This window comes from Salvia hispanica, chromosome 1 (assembly GCF_029641045.1).
Source record: "Salvia hispanica isolate PSC_SH4W2 chromosome 1, Shi_PSC_v1, whole genome shotgun sequence".
Lineage (NCBI taxonomy): Eukaryota > Viridiplantae > Streptophyta > Magnoliopsida > Lamiales > Lamiaceae > Salvia > Salvia hispanica.
Window position 1 is genome coordinate 61513400 of NC_142692.1, and position 14160 is coordinate 61527559.

A 14160-nucleotide genomic window follows, 5' to 3' on the forward strand; every position below is an offset into this window, starting at 1 on the left:
CTTTACTTAACTCACCTAACACAAATTTTCTTAATCTCCGTGCCGAAAAGTTTTGCCTCCATTACTATGGAACGGAGGAAGTACTAAGTTATGAAGTACAAGAATGAAATCGATCAATAATAGCAATTCAAAATAATTTTCATATCTTCAAATTTTAAGATGCATAATTTATGAACTCTAAATATAAATAAAATATGTAAATATGCGATTAGAAAAAATAAAAATTAATAAAATATATAATTATATAATTGCAAGAACAAACGAATTCTAGAGGGGTGACCTGAGAACACAAATGAATTAATACATCAAGTAAATGTGATTCACAATTAATCCAGTTGAGTTCTCAGCATCACTCTTCTAGGATTGTCCATTGTGTTTTTCTTTTTCTTATTTGAGCAATGCAATGCAGTCCCTCCCTCATAATATACTAGTTGTCCATCTCTAAGTAGTGCCACCATGTTGTCATCCTACCCACATTCTATACCCATGCTTGTGTTTGACAAGAAATAGTGTCACCATTCTTACTCTTCTTATCCTCAATATATAAATGCTAGACTAATAATGGAGTATTGCTTTTATTGTGATATTGGATTAAAATCAAATGTGTTATGCATAATATTTTCGATTTCTGTAATATTATTTGGTCCAGCTGTTAAATTGGTAGTTATGTTAGTAATTCAATATACACATTTTCAAGTAGATTTAGAAAAATAACTATACGTACTACTTTAGTCTCATTCAAAATGTTCACATTTCTTTTTTAGTTTGTCTCATTCAACGTATCCACTTACTCGGATTTTAAGAGAGAAAGAAGTGCAAATTCTCAATGCCAAGGCAAAATTAGTTTTTTATTGGTGGATGGAGGGGAGTATTTCTTATATACAGTAGTATAAGTAAGATATCCATAAAAATTAGTATAATCTTTTTAATATACATATAAATATAGAATAAGATGTTAAGTAAAAATATAATTTTATTTATTTTGTTTCATGCGATTTTAGTGTATAGTGATATATTTAAAAATATTATCCTTTTTTTTTTGTCAAAATAGCTCAATTATTTAAATAAACCAATCAATATTTATAACCAAGCCGATTTATTATAAATGGAAATCTAAAACCTAAGATGGCTGAAACTGAAACTCGGAACGTAAATCAGTAAAAAGATTATGGAAGCCCAATAATTTATTTAACATCAAATAATTAAATCAAATTAAATCACACAAATATAAATTTAATTAAATAAATTGAAGTCCACTAATTAAATAATCTAACTATCAAATTGACGTTTTTCTATGTAATAGAGTTAATTTGGTTAAAAAAAAAATGACAGCCTCCCTCTTCTGTATACTCTCTTAAAATGACAGCCTCCCTCTTCTGTATACTCTCTCCACACTTAATGATCTCTTCTCCACTCTTCGTGATCTTCAGCAATTTTTTGGCAACTCATCGATCTTCTTCTTCATGCTTCTTTTGCAGTTTTGGTAACTTTTTAGGTGTAGAGTTCATATTATATCACTTGAAGAAGATGAACAATAGCAAGTGAAATCTTAGTAGTTCGATCCATGACAACAATAGCACGTTAGAGGCAGCACCACCTGCTCATGAAAATTAGCTAGTAGCTTTTGATATTTTTTTCTGGTATTTTTTTCGAACGATCCTTTTTGCATTCATGTATCTTTATTGTCTTGGTCGATTTCATTTACTATAAATTAATAAATAATAAATGGTTCACGAATTTTTAACCGACTATTAATAAAAATGGCTCACGAATCTAATAAAAATGACAATATAATGTCCAATGACTATAAAAGAAATGCATGTTTTAGATTAGGGATATCACAAGGCTTATATATATATTAATTTTTTTATTGCTGGTATCATTAAATTTTATTCACTAACCTAAACTTATTTGAGAAGGACTGAAATAAATGTAACAAAATTGACGTCCACTTTCCCCAAATCGGTCTCTTTGAAAATCCAAATTCTAGCCCTATCTACGTTCTCGCGGCGCGCCCAAAATCCGCCATTGTCAATAGGCAACCCTGCGATGAAATCACTGGCTTTCAAAGGTAATGTGCTGGATTTGGATGGTTTATGATGAATTACCAATTTATGATGGAAAAAATCCAATAATTTCAAAGGTGATGTGCTGGATTTGGGTGGTCGATTTGCAGAGTCTATGATCCAAATATTTTATTTTTTCCAGTAATCTTGACTGCCTATGACTCTAATATAGCTCAATTGCCTGCGAATGTCATCTTCTTGAGTTCTGTTAATGCTGAACGTTCGTATTTGAGAGAAGTCTGGTGAAGTCTGATTCTGTATTTGTATCTTTCCCTACGCGAAGTTGTCAGATTGAAAGGATTTAAGCTTAAGGATGTGCAATATCTGGTGCAATTCATGTATATACTTTTGTTCCTATATGTAATACTACTACTTTAGATAAAAATGAATGGATGGGGGAAATGAGGTGAAATGTTAACCTACATCATGACCTACCTACAATAAGAGTCACACTTCATTTTCACTATAAAATTGTATATAGGTCTCACATTCGACTAACTCACTTCACTCAAATTTATTATAATACCAATATAAAAAAGTGAGTCCCTGATGCACTATCTTTTAGCACCAAATAAACCTGCAAGTATACAGAGTATATATAGTATAACTAAAGGTCAGTACCGGATATCGAACACGAGGAAAACAAACACAAAGTGTCTATCATCTACTAAAACTCAATTACTATCTGCAGAACCGAAAGTTTTTGGGAATTTTTGAAAATAGAAAACAATAGAAAGCAAATAACAACTAATTGCAAATAAATCACGGAGATAAAATATAGAGATAAGGGGAATTCCAGGGATGTGCGTTCACTATTATGGTTATACAAATTCCAAACTACAATACCCTAACACAGTTATTACTTTGATAGGACGAGTCACCTAGCTTATGCTCATGCGATACAAACGTTGATTACAATATTAGGGTTGTCAATCCTAACACGTAACTCCAAAAAGCTCCTAAGACCCTTGAAAAGTCCTCACTCTCAATTAACAGTGTCGTTTTAAGGGAAGCTGACTGTAACGTCTACCAGGTGGACCTAACTCGCTAGAACTCTCTCACAGTTATGAAGCAAGTTATATTAAATCGTACATAATTGTGTCACTCAATCATATAGCATCACAAATACTTAGGGAAGAAACAAAGTAAAAACAAAACGGATATTAAATAGAAAACTGGAATTGTATAACCAAAATCGCTACTAACACATCTCTAGAATCCTATGAGTTTAGTTACACATAATGGAATAAGCTAAACACATAGATTGAAGGGAAGACAATTTGAACATAAAACTAAAGCAAATAGAACCCGTAAGTTGAATCCTTGTCGTTCTTGATGTTCTTGAAATCCTTCTTCAACTCCTTGCACAATGACGTACTCTAGCTTTTAATCTCTGGGAATTTATGTTGCAAAAAGAAGCTCACATTTGATGAAGCTTAGGTCATATTTATAGGGGAAAGTCAATCGCTATTGTAGAAGGAAAAGATCTTCAAAATATGGTAAATCTTGGAGCAGATCTAGGGCAATTCGGATTTGCCGCCTTTCTCCGGCGGGCCACCGCACCTTGGCGGCGGTCGCCGCGTTGCAATCCAGAGTCTCGGTACCTTCGGCGGTCGCCCGGCGAGACTCGTTTCCTAGCGTGAATTTCCGAGGCGGGCTGCTACAGAGCACTGACCGCCGGGCTCCGGCGGTCGCCGGTCGCCATTTGAACTCCATATTTCCAGACTTTGCATTTTGACTTCTTTTTTTGGCTCAAATGATGCACATTTCTCACAAAACACGCCAAAATACCAAAATGTATGAAATATGCAATTATTGGACATGTAGAGTGACTTTTGACATAAAAAACGGACCAAATAATGGCTTTAAAACAGTACAAAATCCGAGCGTATCAGTCCACTATTCCACTAACTTTTCAAACCCACTATTCTTTGCATTTCTTAAAATCCGTGCTCACAATAAGAGTGATTCTTATTGTGGGACGGATGGAGTATTCAACTACTTTTTCTCTCTACTTATTCTATCTAAAATCTCCTCTCGAAATCCGGAGAGGATCACCTCATTCAAATACACCATTTCATACTACACTAATAAAATAATGACATGTGGATATTTTTAAATTAATAAAATAAAAGACCAAAGGATTAATTATCATCATACATATCCTCATACACCAACATTTTAGATTAATTATCATCGTACATATCCTTCATCATCCATCATACACCAACATTTTAGATTAATTATCATCGTACATATCCTTCATCATCCGGCTTCCTGTTCGCCTCGTTTTGGGCAACGATGCCATGTTTTTCACCCGATTCATCTTCAATCTTGTTCTCCTTCTCTGCCTCCCCATTGTCAACTATTGATCCTTCCACGGAAGAAGCACCTCCAGCCTCTGCTTCGACAGGACGCTTCTCGTGATCCTCGGATTTAGGGGAGCTTAGCTTGCCAACATTACCCCCTCTCCATCGTCTTGGCGCTTCACATCTTCATCCCCTGCCATATGTTTTTGAAAAGACAGTTCAACTCAAGATCAAGGATAACCACAACACACACATTATCTTAAACTAATTGTTTGAATCTTACTATGTGAGTTCCTTAGGAAATTACAAATCATGAGAGGGGAAAAGGGGAAAAGATATCATTTTTCCCATTCAACAATCCTTGGAATTCAGCCCTTCACCAATCATCAGAAACCTCACAAACAAAGCTTAGCAATTACGCTAGGAATCCACTTCCAATCATTGCACAAGGCACAAACACAAGGAACAATAAAACAGGTAGCTGATGTAAAATGATGCTTAACAAAAAAATTGCAAGAACATACGCACACAATAAGAAACCATTGAACTACACACATTAGATTAGAAAAGAAGCAATTTTGAAAAGATTTTCGTGCAGTAAAAGTAAAGAATTACGAACTGTGAGTGTGAGCAGGAGCAGAATCAGAGTGATTGTTGGACTGATTTTGATTTTCCTTCTTCTTGGCAGATTTTCGCTTCTTCGCATGACATGATGATCGGATTAGATGAAATCTACCAGCCAAATAATGAAATTTTATTATTTCCAAGTACAGCTATGCTGACGCTGTGTGTTGCAATGGTTTTGATCTGAGAAAGTTGAATAATGATGACAGTAAACAAGACAAGGTTGGAGAATGGAGAGAGACTGGAGAGCTTTGTAGGGAGAGAACGAATTGTCGGGGATGATGCATTTGGGGGTGATTCTGATCATACTGGTTGCATATAACGTAGCCCGATTCATGAACTGGTTGCTGTATCTGAATCTTACTAGCATTTTGATCACCCGATTTCAGTTCAGCTTGATTGATTAACTAAATATTGGTGTATGAGGATATGTACGATGATAATTAATCTTTTAATCTTTTATTTTGTTAATTTAAAAAATATCCACATGTCATTATTTTATTAGTGTAGTATGAAATGGTGTATTATTTAAATGAGATGATCCGCTCCGATCAAAATCTGTGTCAATCAAGAACGTGGACATTAAGTAGGAACGGATGGATTACGTACCATCAATCACCAAAATATTCTCAATCTTTTAAATTTTAAATAGTGCAATTGACCCATTCATAACCGAAAAACCTAACTTTGTGAATCCCCTATTTCCCTCCCATTTTTCACACAAAATCTGGTACACCAATCAAATTCCTTTTTCACATCCATTATTATCCCACTTCTTCCCTTTCATTTCCTTCTCTCTCTTTCCAAAATGAATTTCTTATCAAATTTAACCAAGAGTGATGATGACGCACAACCACAGAAGGTTCCCGACGCCAAGGACGGCGGCGGGGCCCAAGCCGGCGAGGCCCGCCACAAGCCCACCACGTCCGATCTAATACACAGCGCTCAGGTGGTGGCCGGCGCCGCGCAAGCCCACTTCCGCAGCGAGCCGGAGAAGTTCGACAAGGGCGAGGTCGCCGGCGCCGCTGCTGACCTCATCGACGCCGCCTCTGACTACGCCAAGCTCGACGACAAGCAGGGCATCGGGATGTACGTTGACAAGGCGGAGGACTACCTCCGCCACTACAAGGGCGCCGACGCCCCCGCTGCCAAGCCGGAGGCTGCGGGCAGCGAAGGCGCTGAGAAGAAGGCCGACGACGGCGGTCTCATGAAGATGGCCGGAGATTTCTTGAAAAAATAGGCCAATTTTTGCTTATGTTTCATTTAGTAATTCTTTCTTATAATTTGTTTTTCTCTTTGTCTATTATTGTAACTATTTATTATTATTATTATTATTATTAGTATTATATTATATACAGTAATAATTCCTCTATCACATTAAATTAAATATTTTTTTTTCAACATGAGATTTTATCTTGTTTTGTGAATTAATTAAGAGAAAATAAAGTAAGAGAGAGAGAAAAAAAGTAACGATGATTGTATCTTCATTTTAATGATATATTTCATTTTTAATGAGACACCCCAGAAAGAAAAATATTTCATTTTTAATGGGATAGATGAAGTATTTGTTAATAATTCACTCATAAATCAATAATAAAGTCTATTGACATATAAATACAAAAACTTTTACTATATGATTCATAAATTCAAAATTTGGTGTGATACTAAGCCAATTTTATTTTACTTGTCATGATTTTATCACTACAATGTGTTTGTGCATTGTTTTTTTTTTTTTGTCTAACACAGATAATATATGCAGAAATCATCATAATAACCGAGATACTTTATGAACGATGTTTATCCAAGTGCAAATAAAACCTAGCTAAAATCAAACACTTCAGTTTCTAATGAAAAAATAACTAGATAAGCAACATTTTTGTTTAACCTTTTAAGTTCTATTTGAACTACACAAAAAAAAAGTTAATGGAATCCAGAAACAAGTTTTGTAAACCAATTTCTTCCATAACTTATGTTTAATAAAAAAAACCAAATTAAGACGCAAATAAAATGTGAGACATAAGAGATCAATTTTCTAGACTAGGAAGTGTATACAAAATGACATCACCAGTATATACGATCAGTGTGTCAGGCAAACACAACTAAGAATGCAACTTTTTTTTCTCAAATCAAAAGGAGGAGCCATGAAATACTCAAATGTCTAGTTGAGAATTTGTGCAAATTCATCTTTAGGGTTTAGACCTAACACTTAATTAAAGACAGCTACTCTTATAAATTAAAAAACTTTTTGTCGGAATAAATTATCCACCGACTCTTCTACTAATCTGAAACTTTAATCATAAAGAGGAGTAACAATTAGTAAAAACAGAGAACCTAAAAATGCAAATTTGATATTCCCATCACCCACATATCATATGGAAGAGAAAAAGAGCCTGCCTCTCTTATATGTATTGATCATATTCTAGATAACAAGGAACAACAAAAATTGTCATTTTCAGACATAATAATGTAAATGGAAGACAAAAATAAATCTCTAGTTTTCATGAGGTTTTCTTCTTTCTTTCTTTCTTTCTTTCTTTTTCCTTTTTGGTATGAGGAGGCTAGCAAGAAAGGAGCACAATGTGGTGTGCCTTCCACCAATTTCAATGTATGTGTTCGAGTTTCTCAAGCGTTCGGCCCTACCAAGGCGAGTACTGGTCGTCCCCATCATCGTCATCGTCTTGAGGGGCGGGCAGATTGAGGTCGAGCAAGTCCAGCTTGGCGACCGGGCTAGGGTGCGTGTTCACCTCATGGCCACCGATGAAATGTGACCTCTTGTGGCCGCCCAACGCCTGCCCATTCTTGAAAACTCTGTTGCAGAAAGGGCAGACATGGCCTTTGCTCTTCTTAGCCTTCATTTTCTTATCAAACGAGCTGCCCGGCTTCCTACTGCTAGTGGACTCAACCACCTTCCCCCTATTCGCAAACTCATCATCTATGCTATTCTCTCCAGTCTCGTATCTTGGGTCATACAACGTGTTGATCTTCTTGTGGCACGGCCTGTGGCCTCCTAGAGCCTGGTACGACTTGAACGTCTTCTTGCAGTTGAAGCACTCGTATTTCTGTCTCTTCTCTGCGCTAGGGAGTTCGCCCCGTTTGATCCTATGATCATCATAGTCATTATACAGATCAGAATTCTCAATGACATATCTCCTCTTTCTTGATTGCTCAATCCTAGCTGCTATACTATTAGCATTGCCATGATCATACTCAGTTTCCTTTGCCAATACCTTCTTCACCTCAGCTCTATAGCTCCGGCTTCGGTTCAAGCTCTGCCTAAACTCTTCATACTCATCCACACCATTGCTCCTACGCAACCCATCCATGGACACATCGGACTCCTCCCCCTTGGCGCATTCGTCCAAGAAATAACCCGAGTCAGAATTCTCTCCCTTAACAACATCTCCAATTTTCTTCTCATCTTGATCATGACCATTCTTGACAAGATCACACCTTTTTCTCACATTCTTTATATCAATGGAGGAGGACTTAGTCTCCAAGATCACAGAGTTGTTATCAGAACTCTCGACAGCAGAATTCACCCCGCCTTTACTCCCAGTATCCCTAGACAGCATCATCAAACACATGGCCACCTCCTCCTGCTCCTCCCCGTCAATCTCAGAGACGGACGAAGAGCCATTGGGGAAAGGGGAGTTCACTACAATCTTCCTAAACCTCTTGCCCTTGGAGGACCTAGTCCTGATTGCCCGGTCCTCACCCTCCGTGTCGGAATGGCTGTCCATCACCAGCTTCTGGCTCTCACTAGTCCAAGAATGATCATCTTTCATGCCCCTATCCTTGTCAGAGTGGCAAGCCATGTGCCCACACAAAGCCTTCATTGACTGAAACCCTTTGCCACATTGCTTGCAAAACTTCTCTTGTGGCAAAGGGGAGGTTGAATCCACAGCCCTCCAACTCTTTCTAGGATTCTCTCTTAGGCCATAGCTAGACTGCCCATTTCCTAAATCACCAATTCTTGAATCACTCATTGTGCTTTCCATCCCACCACCACCAACAACAATAAATGATGGGAATTTCTTAAAGTTGGGATCAATTAGTTTGTCATCAGATTCAACAGCATTTGCAACTACACATGACCTCATGTGGCCTCCAAGAGACTTCCCACAAGGGTATTTCTTGAAGCACAACTTACAAACAAACCTCAATTCTTGATTCTCATCCATCCAATCCTAGTTCAAACACCTCCAATCCAACTACTAAATCAAGAAACAAATACAAATCCCCCCCAAAACCATACAATCAAGATTTAGCTGAACTCAGATTTATTTCCCTGATCTCGCCACATCAAAGTGCAAAAAACAAACTCCCAAAAAGGAAAATGGAAAAATCCTCAAGTATGGATGGGCATAGATCACAAAGACTATACCTTTACTGAGATACGAGAGGATCAAACCACACTAGTGAGATGTGACAGTGAAAAATTCCAAACCCACACTAAAAAAACAAAGAGTAACACTTGAAATCCCAAATCGGTGAAATCTCTACAAACACACACAACAGAGAAGAAAGGCATAAAAAGAAAAAGAAAAAGGCATAAGAGTAAATAATGACAACCCCAATCCTATATTAATTTTGCAAGATTTTGAAGAAATTAATGTGGAAAGAATCAAACTTTTGAACAGATAATGATGGGCTTGAACTAGCCACAGCCTAGCAAGATTAAGAGATAGAAATAGAACCCAAAGACTCTTTCTTCCCTATTTTTCTCCCACAACACACACATCTACATATGCGTTTATACTTTATAGTAAGGTGGAGAATTACATGCATGGAAGCAAACCATGAGTAAATTGAAGGGGGGCACGTGTAGCTGCGAGGAGTGTTGGTTGCTGCAGAATCGGACGGCGTGGATCTTTTGGGATTACTAACCAAAGCCCATAGGGTAATTCGAAAAGTTCAGATTTGTGCATTCATTGATTTGATTTGATTTCATTTATTAATAAACTCTTTGCTGAAATGTCACCTTCTTAATAAAGGGCCCCAGCCCTCAGCCGTTACTCTCCTCTCTAAGTTGCCAATTTGTCCCAAAAATAACTAATCAATTTGAATTCGGGAGTTAGATTTTTGGAATTTCAAAATATATACCATTGCCAAAAAATCATCTTACATATCTCAACTGATAATTGCACTTAATACATAAGTTATAGACATTCTAACAAATGCAATCATACATGAACTTTTGACTATACGGCCGAGTCGAAGTTGGTAGCATTAAAAATTATGCAAGACATGTCGTTTTGAAACATCACTATAAGATACTCCTTCCGTTCCCCATTAAGAGTCACACTTTGACCGGGCACGGATTTTAAGAAATGTAAAGAAAAGTTGATTGAAAAAATGAGTGGAATGTGAGACTCATTTTTTTATATTGGTTTTATAATAAAATGTGAGTGAATTGAGTTAGTAGAATGTAGGACCTACTTACCATTTATGGTAAAAATGAAGTGTGACTCTTAATTGGGGACGGACCGAAATGGAAAGGTGTGACTCTTAATAGGGGATGGAGGGAGTAATTTTGATGTGAAAATAATGTCGGTTTGATTCCTGCTCATTTTTTCTCCTTGCTAAAGTTCAAAGTCACTATTTTATTGAGGTACACATGGTATTCGATTTCGAAAATTGAATCGAATGTAATTTCTTAGAGCACTCCCAATGGCACTCCCTTATTTCTCCCTAACTCCTGCCACATCAGCGCCACATCAGCATCACATTTTATCCCCAGTTTTTAGCCAACTGCTACATTGGTTTCTCCCTTATTTCTCCCTTATTTCTCCCTAACTCAACATTTCATTTTTACATCATTATTTTTTATATTATTTAATTTTCCCTACAAATGTATTTAATAAATAGACTAATAATGAACAATTCATCGTTGTATTAATCATTGGAAAATATAATACAACGAGAAAAAAAAAACTACAAATAAAAAACGCAAATAAACAAAGATTTAAAAAAAAAAAAACTAAGACGGAGGGGCCGGAGGGGCGTCGGGATCGAGGCCCATCGTAATCTGCAGGCTTTGGATGCATTTCCAGAGGGCCGCCTTTTCTTCAGGGGTCCCGCCGCCGGTGAAGTACAGCGTGTACATCTGCGTCAGATTGGCGACATTGCTCGAATAAGTGGCTTTTTCTAAGTCGATGTGGGGTTCCGACTCGACTTCCGACGTTGTGCCCTTCCCCTTCCGCCTCCCCTTCGCCTTCTTCGCTCCCTCCGGGCGCTCGTGCGGACCATCCCCACTCAAGTCGATGTGGGTCGCGCTCCCCTCGCTCTCCGAAACGCTAAGTCGCGAGCGCACCGATTTCCCGTGCAGCGTGACGTGCATCCCCGTCCGGAATTTGGGGAGATCCTTCAGCTGATCGTAGATGTTCCAATACTTGAACCCCTTCGACAAGTACTTGCCACAATACCTCTGCATGGCCTCATCTCGGACCATATGCTCGTTCTGGCCACTAGGCATGTTCGCCAACAAGTTAGAATAAATACCGTTGAAGTGGCCGCAGTCCCTCATGAGGCGCTCCCAATGCCGACGGATCGCCTCGCTGCCATGGTCCTTCATTGAGGCAGTCTTGTGGCTCCTGTACTTCGCGGCAACCCGCTCCCAGAATATGATCTCAGTCTGGTAGTTGCTGCGCTCCGCGTTCTGTGACGTGTCCGCCCAGCAGGTGGCTATCAGCTCGGACTCTTGCAGAGTGTAAGTAGTCCTTACCCGCTTCGGCCTCTCATCGGAACCCGTATCAGTCGCAGCCGACGACGCCGGCGCCTTCCCCCTCCCGCTCCTAGAAGGCGGCTCGGTGGGCGTTTCTTCCACCTCGAAGTCCTCCGCGCTCAGTGTCGCGGCCTGAGATTCTTGGTCGCCTGGGGTTGATCCGGGGGTGTCGAACTGGGGCCGATACACATCGTCGGCTGGAGAGGGCATTCTGCCGGCAGAGTTGAAGTACGGAGAAAGTCTCCGCGCCGGAGGAGTCTGCAAAGGAGACGGACCCGCGTATGGAAGTTGGCCGGGAGGAGAACCCATCGCCAACAACGAGTGCATCCACTGCTCGTTTGCTTCATCCGTGTTGGGAATTTGTGAACTCGACTCTTTCCCCTTACCCTTACCCTTACCCGAGCGGGAATTTTTCTTCCAAAAGCTCATAATTTTTGGAAGATTGATGAAGATTGAAGATTGAGAGAAGAGATTGAAAATGGAGAGAATGAAGATTGTGGGTGATGAATGGAGGAAGTGGAGGAAATATTTATAGGGGTGGGATGTAAAAATAGCCGTTGGGCCGGAAAAAAAAAAAAAATTTAAATATCGCCGGTTATCGCCGAGCGTCGCCCACAGTGGCCGGCGATCGCTCGGCGATAATCCGGCGAAAAAACGCCGGTTGGCGAAATATCGGTAACATTATCGCCGGATTATCGCCGATTTCACCACAACGGCCGGCGATAATCCGGCGATGTTCGGCGATTTTTCGCCAGATTTTCGCCACCCCCATTGGGAGTGCTCTTAATTGTACAAATGTTTAAAAATGCTAATTAATAGTTGAAGTATTTAAATGCTATTTGGAGCATAATTTGAAAAGGTCAATAATTAAATTACTGTAACGTGATTTTGCCCTTTTCTTAGTAAAGATTTAATTTTTAGGTCAAAGTCATAATCTCCCACTTATTTCAACCACTGTGTTAATACAATAATATTAACTCTTACTCAGTCAAGGTCATGGTTATTGTTCAGTGACACTAAACTAGTAAATGATACTCCTTCCGCTTCATTCAAGATGTCCATCTTTCATTTTTAATTTGTTTCATTCAAAATATCCACTTTTTATATTTGGAATAAATATTCTCTCTTCACTCTCCTCATTAAAATATTCAATTACTTTTTCCACTCTACTTTATCACATCCACCTAAAATTCCATGTCACTCAGATAATAGTACTAACATTTTTTTCTCGGATTTTTATCAATTTGACTTCTCAGTCATACCATACAATATAGTACTATATAATATCATGTCACTCGGTACAGATGAATACGAAGGGATTGGAAAGACAACCATAAATAGTGTTTTTATTTCTTGTCTGTGTAAGAGTACATTTTTCTTTATAGAGAATGTATTTACATCAATAAGAAAGCAAAATCATCTACGTCCTATCTTGATAGGAGAATTCAAATTGATATCATTCCATTATTGTTTATTTATTTCAGTTTCAACACTCACTCACCTCAAGTTGAATAGTGTTAATGATCTATGATGCCAAACTTGATAAGAACATTTGTGAAGCTTCAAAAGTTTACAACTTTGGTCAAAATATCATTCTCAATCTTTTCCATCATAAATTAAATTTTGGTCAAAATATCACTCTCAATCTTTTCCATCATAAATTATCAATCAACTTCTATATGTTTGGTTCTGTCGTGTTGAAATTCTTTGAATGTTAATCACTAATTGTTGAAAGAAATTTATCGGGCGTAATACAATCCCAGAAAAATAAAATTAGAATGAATTTACACAGAATCAATAGACGTAAAAGAATTACACTGAATTCTAAAACAAAACCATGATTAAGCTGAAATCAAGGAAGACCTTTGGCCGTAAGATAAGATACGGCCCGATAGTGCTTTGGAATTGATCAAATAAAGCAAGACAATGATGCAACATATTTCTCTACAGGGATTCATTATGAAATATTTTATCATGAACTTGTTTAAGTTTATTTGTCTATCAGTAGCTACACATTTAGAATTTTATGTCATTGAAGTAATTGACTTTGAATGTTTTCTAAATATTTACTCCCTCTATCCGCGAATAGGAGTCTCGTTTTTTCATTTTAGTCCATCCGCGAATAGGAGTCCCGGTTCACTTTTACCATCAATGGTAATAGGGTTCCACCTTCCACTAACTCATTCCACTTACATTTTATTTTAAACTAAATAGTATATACAAGTGGAACCCTTATTCCACTAACTTTTTTCCACCCACTTTTTTTAACATTTCTTAAAACCCGTGTCGCCCATACATGAGACTTCTAATGGCGAACGAAGGGAGTATCATTTATCCAGACCTCATTTTACTTTAATATGGAGTAGTTGTTTTAATAATGCTTTTAATTATGTAACAAATAGTCGAATGGTGCATTGTGTTTTAACAAAACCAATTT

The 14160-nt window shown here is 37.9% G+C and overlaps 2 protein-coding genes across 2 annotated transcripts; one reads left to right on the forward strand and one right to left on the reverse strand.

Annotated features, from left to right (window-relative positions):
- Positions 1–5712: 5712 nt before the first annotated feature.
- Positions 5713–6330, forward strand: LOC125218368 (oleosin-B3-like protein). The gene has a single exon (XM_048120021.2). The coding sequence runs from the start codon at positions 5808–5810 to the stop codon at positions 6237–6239; it is 432 nt and encodes a 143-aa protein (XP_047975978.1). The 5' UTR covers positions 5713–5807; the 3' UTR covers positions 6240–6330.
- Positions 6331–7367: 1037 nt separating this feature from the next.
- Positions 7368–9891, reverse strand: LOC125185519 (uncharacterized). The gene has a single exon (XM_048082069.2). It carries the CDS (start codon positions 9178–9180, stop codon positions 7636–7638), a length of 1545 nt encoding a protein of 514 aa, XP_047938026.1. The 5' UTR covers positions 9181–9891; the 3' UTR covers positions 7368–7635.
- Positions 9892–14160: the final 4269 nt, after the last annotated feature.